Below are 21,345 nucleotides of genomic sequence, written 5' to 3' on the forward strand. Positions count from 1 at the left end.
TTGTATCTAGTGTGTTGTTGCTTAAATTATGCTAGTCTTATGGCAGGTAAGACAAGATTCGGCTTGCTCTTTCAGCCCTAACCCTGGTCGTGTTAAATGGACTGAAGAAATACAAAAGCACAATTCAAACTTGTAAGCAGGCTTACAAATGTATATAGGGTGACAAGTATCAAAACTTAGGTTTCACAGATATGTGAATGTGTGTTACTGGTTTTCTTCCTTCAACTTCTTAACTCAGTTCAAGGAAACTGCTCCTGCTTACACATGAGTATCAAAACTTAGGTTTTAGGACAATGTCCTTATTTTGAATCTTACAACTCCAAGACGATGTTTTTCATTATCTTCCAACAATCTTTGTGACACTAAAAACTCAGGGCTGAACCTTAAGTAACCCTGCTAAGTCCCAAATGCTATTTTGCAGTACAGCCCTCAGCAGCAGAACTTGATTGCTGAGTTTGAATTTAAAGCAGCATAATTAGGCAGATGTAACCACGATAAGTGGGAAGTAATTCTGGTGCATTTATGCTGATCTACGTTCGAGCGTTGAAGGGCAACAGACACACAATCCTCATCTCAATGCACATCAGCAAATTTAATGCTTATAGCTAAACACTAATGTCACATGCATTTTAGCTGAATAAAACTCTTTGTTTACGTGACTAAATAGAACTTAGTAGCTGAGAATGCCAGATCCAATGTCTTTTCACTCAGATGTTTAGATACTGATAATAAAGCCCTACCTTCTTGTTGAAACTAGTAAAGACCACTTAGCAAATCTACATAATGCGAAAAGATGTGGGTTAAAAATGACTTCCAAGTTGTTGTTCAAAGGTCTATTTCTTAATTTTTTTATGTGACAAACTTTTTGGCACATCATGTTACTGACCTAACGACCCCTTTTCATATGTACTAAATTAATTATTACCTATTCATACTGGTGTTCTGTCCATAGGCAGACATTTCTTTGTAGAAGTCTAAATTTTACTTTAACATGAAAGAAATATTATCCATAAACACCATTGTTTCCTCACGGCACAGCCAGCAGCTGGAGTAAATCTTACTCTTTTAGCAGACACTGAATTACCCCAGGTAAACAAATGCTGAGATCATAGCAATCTTATACTGCGCATTTATAACGGATATCATATGTAAACATGTGGGAGTCCAACATCGCTTTTTAAACATGAACTGTACCACTTCGTATTAGGTTTTTACAGATATGTGAATACGTGTTACTGGTTTACTTCCTCCAACTACTTAACTCAGTTCAAGGAAACTACTCCTGCTTACACATGAGCACAGTGAGTGTTGACCCGCCTAGAAATGAAAAGTACAGTGCGCACGCTGGCTGCCGACTCGTCTCCTCTGTGGTTTACTTTAAAGAAGCAATGAAGGACACGCTTTTACTGCTGTTTCTGCTGTGTGCCCAAACTATCAAGGTAGGCTTTGTCACTGTCTTTAAGTCTGTCACACTTGATTGTACTGTTCATCGCAGACTGGATGAATACCAGTGCAGTGGGATTCAGCTAATGACCAGAGGGACAGTTTAAATGGAAAAGGAACTGAAGACGCAGTTCTCTGAAATCACTGAAAGACCGTCATTAACATTAAAGATTTAATGTAGATGTCTAACTTCTGTCATGTAATTTAACCTTTCTAATGTGTTTCTGTATATTGTTTAATCTGATCACCTGTCCTGAAACCAACAAACGGAGAGTTTTTCATTTCTTTTAAAGCATTTCTTAATAGTCTGTATCAATGTGATCATATTACAGTAAGTTTTACCGTGGAATTTTAATGAATAGGTTGTGCTGTGGTGAACCTGTATGAATGTTTGGTTTCGGTTACTTGCTCTCTCATGGAGTTTCAGACTGAATATCTCATTGCAGAAATGAAGGAGCAGCTCTTTCTGTTATCTCCCTGTATCACTGTGCTTTTCTGTAAATCATTAGTTGTTTTAGGCATGAAGCCGAGAGCTGGTTAACTGTCAGGAAATAAGAACAAAGTGCTTCATAAATCACCTTTGTCATGACTCGCAGTAGTACCGGTGGTCACACTACACAAGAATTTACTGCTTAGGAACCCAGCGCTTCCAGGTCGCCGCCTCTGTTTCCTGTAATACGAGAAACACGGTGCTGCAGTCAGCATAATCGTTCATTTTGCTTGTCATTGGAGGCCACTGCGGTGAGGGAGTTTCATGTTTTTTTTGTGTGTGCATAGGACAGGTGTGCAAGCAGCTACAATGTACTTCAGTCTTTACTATCTTTTGGTGTGTGAGACAGAAGCACAGGCAGAGATGGCATGTGAGTTAAGGCATTGGTATGCGTGCACTGCCCAAACGCCCAGAAATACTGCAGAAAAAAGAGTCACTTCCTATGAATTCTGAACAAGAGTTTGCTTGTTTGACCATGTCTGCACTGGGGCCAGCACCATTACCAGAAAGGAAAAAGTGGGCGAAGGTGTGGGTAGTCTGGTTCTACTTTAAGGTCCTATTTAACATACTCAAAAGTACAGCAGGTTATATCTCAACCTGTCTGTTTCCTATATCAGACAGTGACTAAATCTTTGATTTTGAAATTACTATCTTAACTGAGTTTGCTAATGTTTACGCTTATTGTCTACTTCTGAGAACATTTATAGCAAAAACGTCATACACTTTCCACATAAATTTGTAATTTCAGAATTACTAAATTTACCTGAATTACTGGCTCTGGGTTGGAGGGTTACAGCATTCTTCGCTGTCTACATCTAAGGAGCAGAAAATGAGATGCGCTCAAGTATTTGTCTGTTTCCCATAGGTCTGCTCTACACCCTACAAGAGTGAAAATGGACAGTGTCGAAATGACACAGAGTACAATCACAATGGCCTGTGCTGTACAAAGTGTCGCCCTGGTAAGAGTTGTCCTGTAAACATAACAAAGACTGCATTTTTTTTTTTTTTACAAAACTTTCCACCACAACAGTTAGACTAGATAAACAATGGTCAGGCATAAGCTATTCTGAAAGTTGCATCACTACACGATGAGCACTAACGCATGTCATGAAACGTGTTAGTAAAACTTGGGTGTGAAGGTGTGAAAGAAGGAAATTTTCACCTACTGTGACTAATTATATGTATTTATAAGCTGCTCTTTCATCCTCAGAGACGAAGGAAAGCAAACGCACAATACTGTTAATTACTTAAAGATTTAAAGCAGAATTTTAATACCTTACACATAACACAGCTTAACAAACACAGACCGCCCAACTTCATTTGGAAAGGTGCACACACAAAGCCTCATAAAAGTCTACAGTTCCACATCTATTACAAACTGAAATAGACATGAAAAATCAAGCTATTACTATGTAGAATTTCATAGTTAAAATACAATGTGTATACTGTAACATAAACAGGTAGTACCTGTCAACAAGTAGTAACAATGAACACTCTTTTGAATGATACAGATATATTAAATACTAAGGTATTACTCAGTGGTGGACTTTATGGGATTTGAGGAATAGAGAACAGGGGCTTTTTTGTTCTTTCTGCAACAAAAACTACCAGCTTGGTAATTGTGTACTTCCTGACTCCGAACAAAAATGCTGGTTAATACTGCAGGTAGGCTGGGTTTCGTAATGACTGCACTAACAAAAGGTGCATTCACACAAGGATTTCCCTCTGTTTATTTCCTCTTTTGTTAAGCAGTGGCTTGTGTGTGTTTTTGGCTTTGTGAACCTCCTGCTGTGACAACAGTGATTTGGGCCACACTGAGCTGGAAATCAGTTTTACTTTGAAGCATTTCAGCCGTTTTGCCCTCGCTCCACCCCTGCTCATGAGATAACTTGATCTCCCATGCTCACTAATCTCATCTCTCCCACTCAGTATGAAGTTAATTGTTTTACTTCCCACTTTACCACTGAATGAGTGCAGCAGACATTTTATTGGACTGCCTTTTATCGGTTAAATGTGTGTATTAAATGCTATAGTTGCAATAACTTAATGCACTCAGGGACAGAGTATAAAGTATTGTATTATAATGCATTGTATGTGTCACTGTTACGTTATCAAAGTATGACCAGATTTTATTAGGCTGAACAATTAACAACTATGACAAATAACATTAAACTTATGCTTTTGGCCTTTTTGGGGCTTTTGTAGAGTTACGGTACCTATGTGCAGTAATAAAATGCATATAAAACTTATAAATTAAATATAAATGTAAGTTAAGTAACTAAAATGATATAATTACAGGCTATCGAGGGGACACACGTTGCACTGAAACTACCGATACTGTGTGTACACCATGTCCTCCGGATCAGTATCGAGAGAACTTTAACTTCTATCCAAACTGTAATAGCTGTCAAAAATGCAAAGAAGGTCAGTGGATGAACTGTACATCTCCATGTTATTACACTCATATTTGTCCAGTTATTGTTTTGTTTAATACCAACAAGCAATGGATGTGAGCAAAGAATACTTTTCTGTCTTCAACTAGAAAAAGGTTTACAGTATGCACAGAACTGCTCCTCTACAACACCGTCCAAGTGTATTTGCAGACCTGGGAGGTTCTGCCGCTTGGGATATGACAATCCATACTGCTCAGACTGCCAAAAATACAAACAATGCAAACCTGGCTTGGGAGTGTCTGTAAAAGGTAAAACTTTTTTTTTTATATCTCTCTTGTCACTATGTTTTTATGGTACATCTTAAAACAATATTTTGAAATTTAAGGATGTACCATTTGTCAGATGAGCCAACTTCTTTCTGTGAGGGTCTTCTGTAATTACTACTAATAAAAATATAACAAAAATAAAAGGAGAGGGGTACATGCTGGTGCAGTGGTTAGCACTTTTGCCTCAAGCAAGACCTCCTGATTGCCTGTGCGAGTTTCCTCTGGGTGCTTTAATTTCCTCCCACAGTCCACACTTATCTGGGTTGATGTTTTGATTTAACAAGAACAGGCCCTTTTCTAAGTATAGCTTTAACTTTAGTGGTTACTGGAATAGAAAAAGTACTGGTGTCGGCCCTCAGCCTCCTCGTAGATATACTCCACTCATTGACAAAGTTATATGCTGTTACAGATTCATTTATAGATCAATCAAGAGTCATCAACATGATCAATTATTCTGGCTCATCCCACCAAATCACTCAACAAATACCATGTTATGACATTATTAGTATATTGACCTTTATCCTTAGTGCAATATAGCTGTCGGTATACTGTGCTCATGTGACTGCTTTTTTCGGGACAGTGGGTCAGATGCACTCTTCGCAGCTACAGCGTTTTTTTCTACAGATTTCTATTCAGTCTCTCTGATATTTCCCATGAAGTCTCAATATGCCAGTGCTTTTATTAATGTTGTTTTGTAACATGTTCCATACAATACAAGTCATAGAGTGAAACACGTCATTAAATTAAATGTTTTTCTGTTGTTGCCAGGCACACCAAATTCAGATGTGAAGTGTAAAACATGTCCCGAAGGCACGTTCTCTGACAAGACCTCCTCCACTGACCCCTGCCAGCCCCACACAGAGTGAGTGAAGGAGAGCTATGGTATTTCCACAAAGGTGTTCCAGACTCAAATTGCTGACCCTTCTCTTTGTTCTCTTCAGCTGCAATGGGAGGGCTGTTCTTAGAGAAGGCAATACTGAATCAGACAATGTGTGTGAACCACAGTTGACAACAACTGACAATCACAAGAAGAGTGTCGGTACAACTCCCAGCACAAGCACGACCACAGTTGCACCAAGCTCAGGCTCGACATCTCTGCTAAGAAGCACCACACAGTCTGCCTCAGTTTCAGAAGAACCCTCCACCTATTTAATAACAAGCCTACTGACCCCACCGCCTGACAGCAGTTATGGTACTATAACTGACTAACTTTCAGACTACTCATAAGAAAACAGCTGTGTATGAAAAGTATTTCAAAAGTGCTCTTGTTTTGCTTCTTTTGAGATGTATCTCTGCTTACCTCTCTTAGTTGGATTAATTGCTTCTGTCACTGGATTACTTGTCATCACCATCATCCTTTTTCTGCTATGTTATTGTCAAAAAATCTGCAAGAAAGGTAAATATATGCTTTTATAGGCATTATGTTTATTTCTGAGTTACATTAGAGAATGATAAGGACCAGTTAGTTTTTAACTTCTTTACAAGGAACAGTTTTTATTACACTTTCCCTCTCTTACTTACAACCATTGTTCTTTTTTCTTAGACACTGCAAGTTTATCTCCTAAGGTGGATGCAAACGGAAACTGTGAGACTGCTGACGAAGTAAGTCTCGGCTTTCTATCTTTCATACTGAATACACCCTACATTTAGTAAAGTACACATCCTCTGTGGTCTGCAATTCAGTACAAGATCACTGCCATTTATTCTCCCCCTTTTAAAGTTGATTGCGTTCAGTTTTACAACAATTAAATCATGAAACATTCCCATTTGCACGTTTATTGATATAATCCAGTCCAGTACAACACCACTGCTAACTGTAACCACAGTGCGACTTCCAATAAAAGCATCAATAAAAACTGGGCTTGGTAGGCACCATAAAATTAGTCTTTATGGCAGAATAGCTCAGTGTTTGTGATTTTTTTAAAAATCCGCTGGAAATGAACTTCTCTTTTTCTTCCTCCCTGCAGAAATACAGTGGGAAAACTCAGCTGACTTTATTTAAAGTTGCATCACAAGAAAATGAGTGCCTGCTAGAAAAAGGGGAAGCCAGCAGTGATCACAGTCAATGCACAACCAATACCGAAACTTTAACTAGAACTGATGGTTGCAGCAGCCAGGAATCCATCAGCCCTTTACATTCCACTTTTGCGCTTGACAATCCATTGTCTGTTCTGTCCGAGCCCAAGACTTTACACTCCAACAAAGACTCTGCTGCACCACAGCCCAGTATCCAAACACAGACGTCCTCTCAGCCCAGCAGCCCTCAGATCATCACGCCCATGACTACCAGCCCACACGTCAACGTTAACATCACTTTGCACATAGGAAACGGGTCCTGTGGGACACCAGCTTTCATACCTGCGGACTTGATAAAACCTGACTGTAAGCTCCCCTATGGAGAGGAAGAGGAGTCCTTTAGCACCCCACAGCAAGAAGATGGCAAACAGTCACTAATGTCAGTGCCGGAGAGTTCCAATTACTGCACTGAGCACACGAAGCAAGACTCATATGCATGAAAGACTGATGTTAAGGTACACAACTATTTCCACTTTGAAGGCAGAAACTGTTACTTATTGTTTATATTTGTATATATATGTATATATAAATATATATAAGCCGTGCTGGAAATAAAAATGTAAATATGGAGAGAGGTGTAGTCTACAGTCATCATAATATATTACATCTATATCCAATCTTTGTTGTAAAATGCATATCTTGTGTGTACAGTTTTGCTGAAAGAATCATTTTCTTTTGTTAAGATACCACACATCACTGTATATTGTGTATTACATGTAAGGTAACCTCAAAAATGTGTTTGGATACCAAAACCATACTTTAAAAAAATGTAGGTCAACTGCACTAGATGACAAAATGTCAAAGATTAAGCAAATTATTTTAAAGCAAAATGGCACAGCTACACTTTAAATTATATATTTTTAAAAAAAAATACATATTCAAGAAAACACTCTGGTCATGCAGCAGTGGCTGCCCTAAAGAGTTCAGTCACAGTCTTTCAGAAACTAGGCTGGGTTCCTTGCAGTTTGCAGAAACTGCTTGACAATATTGGGCCATGAAGTCAACTAGTTGAAATAGCTGTGGTTTCCTCCATGTGACAGAGGGCACAGATATCCGCTCATTCACGCTTCTGTATGCTGCATGTGCTCTGTGGGATATTCTGTGAATTTAATTTCCTCATTTGCAAAATATTTCTACAACGGGGGGGCTGAAGATCGACGTCGGTCACATACGCTCATCAGACGCTTTATTAGGTACACCTTGCTAGTACCATGTTAAATCTCTTTTGTCATAGCCGTCTTAATTCTCTTAAAACATTCCTCAGAGATTTAGTCCATGTTTGGGTCCACTGAAGCAACTGTGTGACAGTTGCTGCAGATTTGTCATGTTTGAGTCCATGATGCAAATCTCCTGTTTTACCACATCCAAAGGTGCTCTGTTGGATTCAGATCTGATGATCTTGATGATTTGAAGTTTGTGCATTATCCTGCTGGAAGAAGCCATCATAACCGAACCATCAGGATGCCGTAGCAGAAATTGAGAATCAGAGCAGGCAACATCTTTCCAATCTTTTCTTGTCTAATTTTGCTTAGTACATACACATCTCAGCCTCAGTTTCCTGTTTTTAGTTGACAAGAGTGGTACAGACTGTGGTTTTCTGCTACTGTAACCCATCTGCTTCAAAGACTGGCGTGCTGTACATTCAAAGATGCTCTTCTGGTTACAACCTTGGTTGTAACAAGTGGTTGACTTATTTTTGCCTTCCTAGCTGCTCAAAACAATATGGCCAGTCACCTCTTGCATCAACAAGATATTTTCACCGAGAGAACTGCTGTTGGCTGGGTGTCTTGTTTTTCAGATGATTCTCGGTAAACTCAAGAGATGGTTCTGTGGGAAATTCCCAGTACATCAAAAGTTTCTAACATAATCAGACCAGCTCATCTGGCACTAACAAATATGCCACATTAATAGTCACGTAAATCACCTTTCTTCTCCTTGTGATGTCTGCAGAGGTGGGACCAAGTCATTGTTTTGCAAGTCTCAAGTAAGTCTCAAGTCTTTATCCTCAAGTCTCAAGTCAAGTCTCAAGTAATGTCAGGCAAGTCAGAGTCGAGTCTCAAGTCACTGGTGTAAAAGTCCGAGTCAAGTCACAAGTCTGAAACTTTGAATTTCAAGTCCTTTCGAGTCTTTAAAAAAAACAAACGAAAAAATAATGTTGCAGTTATATGCTAAATGTAAATATTAGACCATGTAATTTTAAAATCTGTGTTTTTCTCAACACATACAAAATAGTGAACTTAGAAAATATACACAAATTGTGAAATTGCACCTCTTTAAAATGCAGCTCAATTAAACTTAGCTCCAAGAATAATTTTCACCGACAGTTCTGAGATACGCTGCATGTTATTCTTGGATGCGGTTGTAGGACCAGCTTTAAAATCGCATGACAAAAATATCATACACATTAAAAAAAACTGTATCACCAACGTAGCCTGGAAAACATTTGCTAGTTAGATGAAGTCAGTAGTGATGGGTCGTTCGCGAACGAAATGGCTCTTAGAGCCGACTCTTTGACGTGAACGACGCGAGCCGGCTCCTTATCGCGAGCCGTCACGTGGGTTTTTTTTTTTTTCCTTTCTCTCAGCCTCTCTCTCTCTCGCACTTTTTTTCCGCTTCACTCTGCACGCGAGCCTTGTGCTTTACGCTGGGCAGAGGGGGGAGGGGCGGTAGTTACACTCAGTAGCACAGGAACAGAGCCAGAGAGAGAGAAAGAGAGGCAGGCACAACAACATTAGAAAGGTATAGTAATCATCCACAACTATTTTCGGTTGCAGATGATAAAGGATTGAGAAAGTTTATTCATGCAGGTCCATATGACAGAGAATATGCATGTTCTTTTAGTTTTCATATTATAATTTATATTTAATTGTGTTGTGGTTTGCAGTGTTTTGTGTTCTTTTCACTTTAAATTTGTGAAAGGAAAAAGCTGAAAATTTAAATAGTTAAAACTTGAAATGTGAATAGTTGATTTTTGTATTATATGATTTATTTATTACATTTTATGTGGAGTGAATAAATAAAAGTATATTTACGGTGGCCCCTAGAGACAAAGCACATACAAACTTCAAATCACGTACGAACTCTGAAGCATGTACAAACTCCAAAACACGTAAAAACACGTACAAACTCCAAAACACGTAAAAACTCCAAAAACACGTACAAACTCCGAAGCACGTAAAAACTCAGAAGCATATAAAAACTCAGAAGCACATAAAAACTCAAAACACGTACAAAAGACAACAGAAGTGCTCCAGGATGCTGGGCGCAGTGTTGAGCCTTTGTTATCTTGTGGCTACACAAGCCAGCAAGTACCAACGACCGGATTTGGTGTGTGGTAATAACAGGTAAATGAACTTTTTTTTAAATTATTTGAATATATATATATATATATGAGTGCCTGTGTATAAATACACAAACAATACACACATGCTTTCAATTGTGTAATTTAAGTGATCTAGTAGCTCTGCTTTGGAAGTTCAGTTCATGCTAGAAATGTGTTTTGGAGTTTGTACGTGTTTTGTCTCTAGGGGCCACCGCATATATTTATATATAAACATATATAAATAAAACCACTTGTTTTTACGTTAGTAATTCCTTTTGTGCATAATTTTATATTATTGTTAATAATAAATTAATTAAAGCAACAAAACAACCTGAAGAGCCGGTTCGGAGCCGAAAGAGCCGGCTCTTTTTAGTGAGCCGAACCGAAAGAGCCGGATCTCTAAAAAGAGCCGGAAATCCCATCACTAGAAGTCAGCTATCTCATCTTAGCATATTTATATGCATATTTATAATTATACGGTTCTTGGAGTGAGTGCATACACTCATGAAGTTTAGTAACTTCCGGTCACTGCAACAAGCCCAGGTACAGTTTACCGACGGATGGGTGCAGGACCTTGAAATGCACCGTGTAGAACGAAAGACCATCGTACGTATCATAAGTTTACCAGTCTCACAAATCGTCTTCATAAATACACATTCGTTAACAGTTTATTAATATAACCTTTGAGCTCAACGGTAATTAATTAGTAGTGGAAATAATTTCTGGTAGCATCACAGAAATGTAGCAGTGACAATAATATTGTATGCTGTAATCGTACTGGGCAATTAGTGATACAAAAAACCTGTTTTATCCTGTGAATAAAAGTATGTGTTTTTGTCAATGTACCATAATAACAGAAGCGAAACGCAATATTGTGTCAGGACAATTCACTATTTATGCACAATAAATAAAGGAGCATAGCGCGACAATTTCTGTTCAGCGCCAGACTTGCTTGTAACCTATATCCCCAATTATGTTAAGAAAAATGACGCATTAACTACAACAGCAGACTGACCTTTGTGTAAATGCTTGGAGCAGACTAACCTGTGAGCTGGAGGGTTCTGGGACGTTATATTTGATCTTTGAATGGCTGCAATCCAGTCGCCTCTTTGTTACTTCGGAAACATGGCTCGAACAATTTCTCTTCAACGACGTAATCCGATAACAACCGATCTCTTTACCCGTCGGCTTCCCGTGGCTGTCATGCGACCGGCTATTGCAGTTAATAATACAACAGCTTCTTGACATTTTTGTGTTTCTTTTTATTGCTGTGTGACTGATTTTAATTGAAAGCCTGCGTGCGCTAGTACCGCTTGCCACGAGTTCCCAGAATCCTTTGCGGTTCTACCCGTGAATGACGTCACATTTTCAATCTCCATATAATATGCATGTTACATTTTATATTTGGGGTAAAATATCAAGTCTTTTCAAGTAAACCGGTTCAAGTCCAATTCAAGTCCCAAGTCATTGGTGTAAAAGTCCAAGTCAAGTCACAAGTCTTAGAACATTTTTTCAAGTCAAGTCTAAAGTCATAAAATTAATGACTCGAGTCTGACTCGAGTCCAAGTCATGTGACTCGAGTCCACACCTCTGGATGTCTGGCTTGAACTTCTGCAAGTCATCTTGACCATAACGACCAAATGCACTGAGATCAAGCCATGTAATCGGCTAATCAGGAGTTGAAGAGGTGTACCTAACCAAGATGTCGGTGAGAGTCGACGTGTAGTTACATTTCTAGGGGGTGTATATCAGGTTATAGCAAAGGATTTCAGAGGGGTATGCAGTTACAATGTAAATAAAAGGTGTATTTTTATTTATGTATTTGGCTGATTTAAGTTTGCATCCAAATATTTACAAAAACAAACAACAGTACATGTCTGTTTGAAAATCATAGCCATAATTTCTGAGTTTTAAACATCACACACCCTTTTTATCCAAATTCCTTGATTCTACTTTAAATGTTCTGTAAACAGACTTGCATTTGGTAAGTCTCATTTATCCTAGAAGTGATCCCTGCTGCTGTTTCACACCTGCTCTGCTTGATGTTGCTCACAATTATTCAGTCCAATCTGCTGCTGCGCTTTCTCTGCCTGGTACCTCATGTTCTCAGTCAGAAGTCTTCCATTTCTTGTTTTATTCTTTAACATTTTAAACAAATGTGAAAGACAGAAGATTTTGCTGATTTGACAAAACTGCGCAAAAAACCAAAGCTTGACTTTTTCTTTGAGCTCATTTCACTCGCCTCTGAAACTATTTAAAACTATAATAGTATTTCTATTTTCAAAAATGGAAAGAGTACCCTAGCTAGTTTTAAAGGTTTTATACTTTTGGGTAGTGGAGTAAAAGAAGCAGCATATTTTCATGTGAAATACACCACCAAGCCACAGCATTAAAACCACCTTCCTAACATTGTGTAAGTCCCCTACCTGCGGCTAAATCACCTCTGACCCTTCACACCTCTGGTTCCTCAAGACCTCACGTATCATGCGGATGCAGTCCTTGGAATCTGGGAAATTTGGAGGCTAAATCAAAAGCTCTTCCTTTAAGCCCTTCCTGAGCATTGTTTTTTTTTGGGGGGGGGGGGGGGGGGTCGCAGTTCATTGTTTGCTTGGTTCGCAACAATGTTTGGGCACGTGTTATGTGTCAAAGAAACATCCACACGAATGCCAGGAACCAATGTTTCTCTGAAGAACACTGCGTTCTAATAAGATAATCACTGTTGTTTACTTCCTCTACAGTGGTTTTATTGGTGTGGCATCTTCGTGTAGTGGGGTTGGTGTAGAGTAGCAGGGAACTACAGCTGGCTCTGGCTACTGTCGATGTGAAAGTGCGTGACTCTACTATCAGAACGAGACTACGCAAGTTTGACTTTTATGGGAGGTGTTCAAGGATGAAAACTTCACTCTCTAAGAGAAACATTAAGGCCAGACTGAAGTTTGCCAGAGTGAACATAGACAAAGACAATGACTTCTGGAATAATGTTCTTTGGACTGATGAGTCTAAAATTGAATTATTTGGACACCAGAACAGTAGACATGTTTGGCATGAACCAAATACAGCCTTCCAAGAAAAGAACCTCATACCAACTGTGAAGCATGGATGTGGCAGTATCATAGTTTGGGGATGCTTTGCTGCAGCAGGACCTGGCCAGCTCACCATCATAGAATCCATCATGAATTCGACTGTGTATCAGAGGGTGCTTGAAGAATATGTGAAATCATCTGTAAAACAAAAAACAAACAAACAATTAAAGCTGAAGCGGAACTGGAGACAGCAACATGACAATGACCCAAAGCATACCAGCAAATCCACCAAGGACTGGCTAAAAACTAAGAAGTGGAGAGTCCTGGAATGGCCAAGTCAAAGCCCTGATCTTAATCCCATTGAAATGCTGTGTGGTGACTTGAAACGGGCTGTACATGCAAGAAACCCCCAGCTGAAAGAATTCTGCATTGTGGAGTGGGGCAAACTTTCTTCTAATCAATGTCAGAGACTGGTAAAAGGCTACAAAAAGTGTCTCACTGAAGTTATATCAGCCAAAGGGGGCAACACTAGTTATTAGGGGGTAGGGTGTCCTAACTTTTTTCTCTCCATTAAAATACACATTTTTGTTCATATCTTTTTTTTATGTGTAACAAAATGTTAATTTTTGCTGTTTAATTGCAATTAAGTCCCTTTTTTCTCCAGTAATACATGAAAACATGATTGGACACACTATTACACATATTATACATATTCATGATACATCAGCGACCAAGTGACCCACTTTTACATGTAGGTCCCTTTCAAGATTTTGTTTGGCTCTAGCTTACAAAAGTGAACATGCCAACAACAACAACAAAAAATAAAATAAAATAAATAAAATAAAACAAACAGAGCCAAGAAAGGAAAGAGCTGCTCTGAATTGCATCACAATAGAAAATGAAGTGCACAAGTTTACAAAGACATCAAAAAAGACATTTATGATTAGAATAAGTTGGGACTGAAATGACATACAGCACATTTATCCTTAAACTTTAAGAAGTATAGTTCGCTTGTGTTACACAAACCTCTCAGCATTATTAACTTTAGTCCCAGTTTGGAAGGATATGCTTACTCTAATCAGTGTCTCAGCAGAACCACTCTTCTTTATAGTATTAATAAACGAAACTGTTGCATTTTGCTTTAATATGCCAAACCCGCGGTTCTTCTCTAGCTCTTGAAGAAACCGTTTACTTTTGATAAAACAAACGCTTATCCTCTGTCACGATACCTAAACCTGAAGATTAGGGTAGTTTTTTTGCGGACGCTTCTGACACCTGCTGGTCGAAGTTGGACACTACAACATCTCTCTGACTAATAAAATTGTTTTCAGTTAGAAGTGGCAGTTACTTTTCATGGCAGCTGCTGAACTTTTTTTTAAAGTCAGGCAATTTGCTCTACAAAAAAAAGTTGCTAACGGTTGATTTCTGTATATTTCTTTCTTGTAATTAGCTGAGCAGCAGCAGCAGCTTGTGAACGAAAAGAAAGGCAGTACGAGTCAATTCATTAGGAGAGGGGGATAAAACTTTACACAGTTTTATTCCTTGTCTCGTACTCAACTTGATAATCATTTAAATTACCACGCTACATATAAATTACTCTCGTTATCTTCCAAATGTTAGTCATAGATGACAAGTATCTTTCTTCCGAACATTGTGTGTGGTCGAGTCCCCGGCCCCCCTAATTTTTCGGTACAGTTGGTTGCATCCGTTGCCGCTGTGTGTTGCTCCCTTCCTGAAAGACACTTGCGTTGGAGCCGCTGATGTCGTTGAGCGAAGGCTGGTGAGTTTAGGCTCTTTTTGCTGTTTTAATTCGTTTCTTCTATTAATAATGGGCATTTTTTGGGAAGCCTCAACCTCCCGTATAGATTCCTACATACACTTTTCTAATTATACGGCTAATTAAATCAGTGTTATGCCTCTTTTGTGTCCCCTATCTCCTCCCGCTGTGGTTGGCGGTGTCGTGGACCTGGTCGCTTATGTTTACAGTCCCTGCCAGCGAGCAAGGTGGATGAAATATGTTATATAATGTGTATTTATCCTAAGCAACAGCTCATATGTTCGTCCGATAGTTTGTGATAGATGGTGCGAATTAAATAAAAGAGCAGCACGGGATCTTGAAGCCCTTTACGGGAGGGTATTTAAAAGGCAGCTTCTTAACACCGGGGAAGGAGGTGGACAGGCAACGGAGATAATACTGACTGCTGCAGGTGTTTGTCTGTTGGTTTGGTGGACTGCTGCAGTCCACCAAACCAACAGGCAAATCCATTAGAAATGAGCAAATCCATTTCAAAGAGCGAGGAAATGGGTGCAGCAAAGTACAGAACTAGTTTGGTAGAAACGCTAATGTACGTCAGGTGTTTCCCCAGGTAAAGAGGAAGCTCACAAAGTGAAAGCAAAGAGCAGGCATTATATTATGAGAACAAAAGGGACTGCTTTAAAAAAGGTGGTACACGCTACTGCCAAATTATTAAAGGGATTTGTTTAAAGTTATGTCCACCGCCTTCATTAGGGCATGAGATTTTGAAGTGCTTTAAAATAAAGTCAGGATAATTGTATTCACTATCCATGAATGTGCGGTTGATTTCAAATTAATTGATGTGCTAAATGCTGCTGGATAAAAGGATACTTGGTACACTGCAATAAAATACTAAAATCACGAGCAAATATCCAATCTGAGAAACTGGAAAGTGTGATTTCTTTGTCATTTTTTAAATACTAATTACAGGTCTAATCTAAAAACCCATATTTAGACTGTGTAATCAGTTTGTACAGAGCTAGTACAGCTTACTAGAAGCTCTTGTGTTGTAGATTAAATATTAAAGGGTTGTTGTTGAAGTTGATTTTGTTAATGTGTAACCAAAAGAATGTCTTCACATAACTTATTTAGGGTTTGGCTGATTAAAGGTTTGAGGTGCCTTATTGTCTTTTTGTTTATTGTTTTTACACCCCAACAGAGACGATAATTTCAGGATTCCTGAAGTCAACTCCCACATGGCAGTGAACCACGTCCTTACAAACTGAACCAAGTATACTCTGCTCCACGACGTTGCCCTCTTAGATGCCTTTCAGTGTCAGTTTTTGCAAATGGCTTGCTCTCTGAAGGACGAGCTTCTGTGTTCCATCTGCCTCAGCATCTACCAGGACCCCGTCAGCTTCGGCTGCGAGCACTACTTCTGCAGAAAGTGCATCACCGAGCACTGGAGCAGACAGGAGCCTCACGGAGCGCGGGACTGTCCCGAGTGCCGGAGGACCTTCGCCGATCCACTACTTTCGCCAAGTCTCAAGCTGTCCAACATTGTGGAGCGCTATTCAGCCTTCCCACTGGACGCCATCCTTAACGCACAGAGGAGCTCCTACCCCTGCAAGGACCACGAGAAGGTCAAGCTCTTCTGCCTCACCGACAAAAGCCTCGTGTGTTTCTTCTGCGACGAGCCGGCGCTACATGAGCAGCACCAAGTAACCACTATCGACGAGGCTTACGAGGAAATACAGGTCAGTCATAGCGCACACACTCTGACAGCTCATTAGCAAGAGCGAGGCTGACATTTTCTTAAAACCCATCAGCACTCTGCTCCACGTTCAGACTCTTTCACCCGTGGGAGCTGCCCAGACAGTTCAGCATTAAGTCCACTCCTGCCCAGAGAAGCTGCACTGAAGCAGTTTGGGGATTTGGTGCTTTTTGCTTTTGAGTGTTTCAGGTACAGCAGGTGCTGATGAATGAGGCACATCTAATTTGCTTCTCCCTGATGCCCACAAGTCCACTGACCTGAAATCATAATGAGATTCCAGTTTGTAAGTCCCGTTATGATCAGAGGTTAATAGTTTCATTTCTTGGTTCAAACTGAACTGAAATGATGGTTAGGAATGCAGCTCCTGCTGCCTGGAATGAATCACAAAGAAATTGAAAGAAGCAGTCACTCTTTAGGTGTGTTCAAGGAAGTTAAGAGAATAAGACAAATCTGATTCATTTAGATTTTTTTTTTTTTTAAACTTCTTTACTTTTTTGGACTTCCTGTTTTTTTTTTTTTTGTTTTTTTTTTTTGGGGGGGGGGTTGTTTGTTTTGTTTTTTTTAATACAAGTAGGTGTTAGTTATGTAACACCTTTTTATTTAATTAAGTTTAGTTTTGTGTTGTCAGTGTCTTTGTCTGCTTCTTCATTGTTATGCCTCTGGTTTGGCAGTTTCTCCTTTAAAAGAAACAAACAAACTTGCAAATAAAGTTCATATCGCCAGGGTGATCTCGAATCAGTTGGGGACCTTTCCTGCTTAGGTAAAGTGCTTCTCTACGCAGAAACGCATGGCTTTTTTTTTCTTTTCACATTACTAATTAAAGTCCTGGAAATATTCCAGGAAAAAAGCATTTAGATTAGTTAGACATATACATCCACATTTCAGATCTGGCAGGGGGCCCTTGTTGCACATCAACATCATTTCTCTTTCTCCCTATCTCTTGTCATCTCTTTGCTTTCAGCTTAGCCCCAAATAATTTACAATTTAAAGGGGAAATTTGATTTTAGAGATCTTGACATCGGCAACTAACAGATGCTTGAAAACAGGAGAGGGGGAAAAAAACCTTCCTCAGTGATTCATTTAAATCTAGAATATTAGGAACTAATTGACTGTAACTGTGAAGAAATGAACTTCTCAATAAAGCGTGTGTTTAATGTGTCATTTGCGTTTACCCTGAGTCATGTTTTCCACATTAACGAGAATAGTTCAGTGTTTGCGTTCCCTTCACCATTTGGTTATTTCCATTCCCACGGAGCCAAAATCCAATAACTGTGAAACAAAGCTCCTAATCCTTTTCCTTCTCTGCTCCAGTATACAGAGCAACACATTCCAGTCTAATGTTATGGAGTTCCTTTCCGTTTTCATGCCTGCTGTTGCCAGTGTAGATGTTCATATCTGCTGTATGTAACATAAAACATTTTGTTTTCTTGATAGTGAGCACAGTGATGTTTCTGATAAAAGAGATTTATAGTTACTCGGTGGGGGTTTTGAGGTTTCACTGTCTTTCAGTGCATCTCAAACCAAAACCTCAAGTCTCTTTTGGATATATCACTAATGAAGTCTGAGTTTTCGGTTTCAGTGTCTGGCTCTAACTTCGTGATGCCGCTTTTGTTGTATACTTTATTTTTTTATGCTGGGGCTTACTGTTCTTCTTTTTAGAATTGGAATTTCAGTCAGGAGCAGAAAAACTATTAATCCCATCAGGGAAAGTCTATCAGCGAGATGGTCTCAGCCTTTGACTATTCATGACCTCAGACACTCTCCTTTTGTGGTGTGGTACTGTTAATGAGTGAGAAGGGTTATATGCAGACTGCAAGTGAATTAAGAAATCCCAAATAACACCATGTGTCTTTTATTTTTGACTTCCACCTTGAATATTCAAAACTTCCTTATGTTATTAGTTTCCAGTCTGCCTGCCCACAACTCTGTCCACAGATTTAGCTGTGATTATATTACTAACTATGCATATAGTTGACTGAACATCGAGACTGTCAGCTTAACTAGCAAATAAATGCCCAATTCTGCATCTGCATCACATGTTTGATGACTTCCTTTTGAAAGTTTTCAGTGGAAGTGGTGATTCACATCTCTGCTGCTACTTCAACCACTGGATTCTAGGGAAACAAGTTTGTCCCAACCAGCACCACATATTTTCTTGTGATCAGTTTCACTTAGCCAGCAACCACTTGCCTCCCAGTTGCAGAGGGCTCATAGGCATGTCTCCACACCTCCAAGCTGCATTGGGTCAAAGTCTTTCTAGTAGCCAGTCTTGCCACTTGGCAGCCATATAGGTAAGGCAGTTATTTTCAGTGAAAGTAAAACCAGGGCATAATCTATATTGCATTGATCACCAAAACATGCAAATTCAGAAGTCAAATCTGATTTAAAACAAAAACTAAGTACATTTGGTAATTTTGCCACGCTAATTAAACATATTACATTTTAGGTATTTTGTACTGTAAAAGATGATGCAATAATACAGAGAAAATCCCACCAGTCAGACAACCCCTTACGAATAAAGGGAATAAAGAATGGGGAGAGTGGCGTTTTATGGTTTACAATTTACAAATTTATGGTTTCATCAACATTAGTGCACTTAAAGAATTGCTCTCCACTTTCACATTGTGCATTTACCATTTTCTTGGTTTATCATTCACATTCTTACATCAGGAGATATGTTTTCCACCACACTTGAAGCCTTCATAAACCTCAGCTTTTGCCATGGATGGATAAAACGATGTGATTGGCTTTATGCTTTCCCATTTCACTTCTTATAATTCTTAAAATGTCAACCATTCTGTATCTACTGTTGTACATAATCCACAGTAGCGGATTTTCAGATAACACACCCCAACTCATTTGTCCATTTACAATAATTTGGCACTGCACTTGACCATCAGTTCAGTTGGATATGTTGTACTTGTAGCAGCAGAGATGAGGAAGTCTTGTCAGGTAAGTTCACTTCTTTCTGTCTTCACATTTCCAGATTTCAACAATAACAGACTCTGACTCAAGTGTCATCACTTGACTTTGTGCAGCTACTTCTCCAAATGTCTTCATGGAACTTTTTCACTTATTCCCCAAGAGCTTTAAACAGACTTTGGCTTGTAAAATCTGTGGAGACTTCTTTAATTGGGGAAAAAAATACTTAATTGGATTAAAACCAATTTGTATGATCTAGGTGTTTGAGGGTTACAAGGAAACATAATTAGGCAGTTTGTGCATAGTAAATAGCTACATTTCCCCTCCCTTGTTCTGCATTAAATATAATTAACAGTGCTGTGTGTATTAATGCTGTCCTCATCAGTTTCCAATCAGGCTGTGTGCTGTAAGCTTGAGAAAGGTCAAAACTGTGTAATCTTGGAGCAGAAGTAATTAGGCCCAACACAAGATGTTTCTCTTTTCTTGGACACCGGCTTGTCCCTCTGCTTGGAGTTCTTTTCATGGTGGCGATCTGGCATTTTGTATTCTGGCAGGAGACTTGGAGGCTTCCCAGATCCACAATACTGAAACGGAGTGTGCGCACACAGTGGCCCCATCAGACACAAGCATGTCCCATGATGATCTTGGCAAACTCGTATTTGTAGAGCTCGTTACATCATGCCTCATCTATATCAGACGAACAACTTGCACATTTTCCATGTTATTTATTTGTTTTGCAGTGAGCAGATAGGAGCTGAGTGTCAAACAGAAACAAATGCGAGAGCTATGCCTGCAGGCTTAAACGTCACTTTTAGCGTGAGGCTCAGCAGTGTTTCACTAAATGCCAAAACAACATGGCGAGGATGTGTTAAAATGCAGCAGAGATCACATCCAGTGTTTTGACAGTCATGACCAAAGGGGCACATGCCCTGCCAGTATGATGGTGTATTTAAAATAAATGTTAGTTTTTGTAGAGTGGGGAACTGTTTAGATATGGGGAAAGGATTTGGTAGGCCGAGTGCCAAAGCTTTGCCTCATTATGTTGAAATGTTGGAGAGGCTAGCAAGGTCTTTGCCGAAGTAGTTTTGAATTCTTACAGAAATCTTCTGGAGAGAGTGCAAGGAGAGTTTCCCTAGTTTGGTTATGATTTTGTTCTTGGGGGAAAATGAAAGTCAAACTTACTGTCAGTCGTAATAGTTCAGCATTACTGTCCAGTTTCCCAGCAGTGGTTGAATTTAGGTTAAGTCAACATCTTCATCACCCCGCAAGTAGATGCCGCCTCTTTTTCCTCAGTAATATATATATTTTTTTCATCTTTATCACAGCTTTCCAGAAAGCAGAAGGCTGATGATTTGTGTGTTACACAATCGGCATTCTAAGGATGGAAGAAATCAAGTTTTTTACATTTGAAGGAAGCATATCCAGACTGAGACCAGATCATAGAATAGACCTTCACGACGAAATACAAAGACATTCAGCACAAACATTTTTTTTTAACTCTTGTGTGTCTGCCAGAAGACCTTCTTTGGAAAAAGCTTTTCATTTTGGAGAAACTTGCAGAATAACTAATGCCTAATTTCTGAGCAGTTGACCCTTAAATAGCTCATTTTACTATGTAAAGTCAAGTCAGTCATGGCTTATATTTTTATTTAGGCTCTTCTCAACACATTTCCACATGAGATACCTTTTTGTTTCTTATTCTCAAGCTAGGTTTAGATGGAACACCCTTCTGTTATGTCATGCCACTACTGCTTTAACTCTGATGTTTTTGGTTGGTCAGTGTCTACTCACAAGAGCAGCCTTTCGTTAGTCTGTAGCAGAATGTAATCTCCTTAGCCTGG

The 21,345-nt window shown here is 39.3% G+C and overlaps 3 protein-coding genes across 4 annotated transcripts in view; 2 read left to right on the plus strand and 1 right to left on the minus strand.

The window, feature by feature from the left end:
* mmel1 (membrane metallo-endopeptidase-like 1) overlaps window positions 1–11,327 on the minus strand; it is a 51,986-nt gene extending 40,659 nt beyond the window's left edge. Inside the window, exons 1-2 of one of the 2 annotated variants that reach the window (XM_080890874.1) lie at window positions 11,095–11,327; window positions 5,953–6,037 (exon numbers count right to left, since the gene is read on the minus strand). In XM_080890874.1, the coding sequence (XP_080747000.1) occupies window positions 5,953–6,007 (55 nt within the window). In that variant the 5' untranslated portion in view covers window positions 6,008–6,037; window positions 11,095–11,327. Of the gene's footprint in view, window positions 1–2,021; window positions 2,765–5,952; window positions 6,038–11,094 lie in introns of those variants that run through there. The other variant, XM_080890873.1, reaches the window with a different exon arrangement.
* tnfrsf1b (tumor necrosis factor receptor superfamily, member 1B) lies at window positions 1,286–7,306 on the plus strand. Its single transcript, XM_080890875.1, has 9 exons — window positions 1,286–1,439; window positions 2,799–2,892; window positions 4,232–4,357; window positions 4,476–4,634; window positions 5,421–5,514; window positions 5,594–5,844; window positions 5,962–6,048; window positions 6,196–6,254; window positions 6,620–7,306. The coding sequence occupies exons 1-9, from the start codon at window positions 1,293–1,295 to the stop codon at window positions 7,166–7,168; spliced, it is 1,566 nt and encodes a 521-aa protein (XP_080747001.1). The 5' UTR covers window positions 1,286–1,292; the 3' UTR covers window positions 7,169–7,306.
* Window positions 11,328–14,786: 3,459 nt separating the features above from the next.
* trim62.1 (tripartite motif containing 62, tandem duplicate 1) overlaps window positions 14,787–21,345 on the plus strand; it is a 35,307-nt gene continuing 28,748 nt past the window's right edge. Inside the window, exons 1-2 of the mRNA XM_080892432.1 lie at window positions 14,787–14,853; window positions 16,028–16,565. Of these exons, the coding sequence (XP_080748558.1) occupies window positions 16,158–16,565 (408 nt within the window). The 5' untranslated portion in view covers window positions 14,787–14,853; window positions 16,028–16,157. The remainder of the gene's footprint in view (window positions 14,854–16,027; window positions 16,566–21,345) is intronic.

The sequence above is a fragment of the Rhamphochromis sp. 'chilingali' genome, assembly GCF_963969265.1.
Source record: "Rhamphochromis sp. 'chilingali' genome assembly, chromosome: 9".
NCBI lineage: Eukaryota > Metazoa > Chordata > Actinopteri > Cichliformes > Cichlidae > Rhamphochromis > Rhamphochromis sp. 'chilingali'.

Coding starts and splice junctions, on each gene's coding strand:
- tnfrsf1b (XM_080890875.1), top strand. CDS start 1,293: ATGAGCACAGTGAGTGTTGACCCGCCTAGAAATGAAAAGTACAGTGCG. Junction 1,440..2,798: donor TGTGTGCCCAAACTATCAAG/GTAGGCTTTGTC, acceptor TGTTTCCCATAG/GTCTGCTCTACACCCTACAA. Junction 6,049..6,195: donor TCAAAAAATCTGCAAGAAAG/GTAAATATATGC, acceptor CTTTTTTCTTAG/ACACTGCAAGTTTATCTCCT.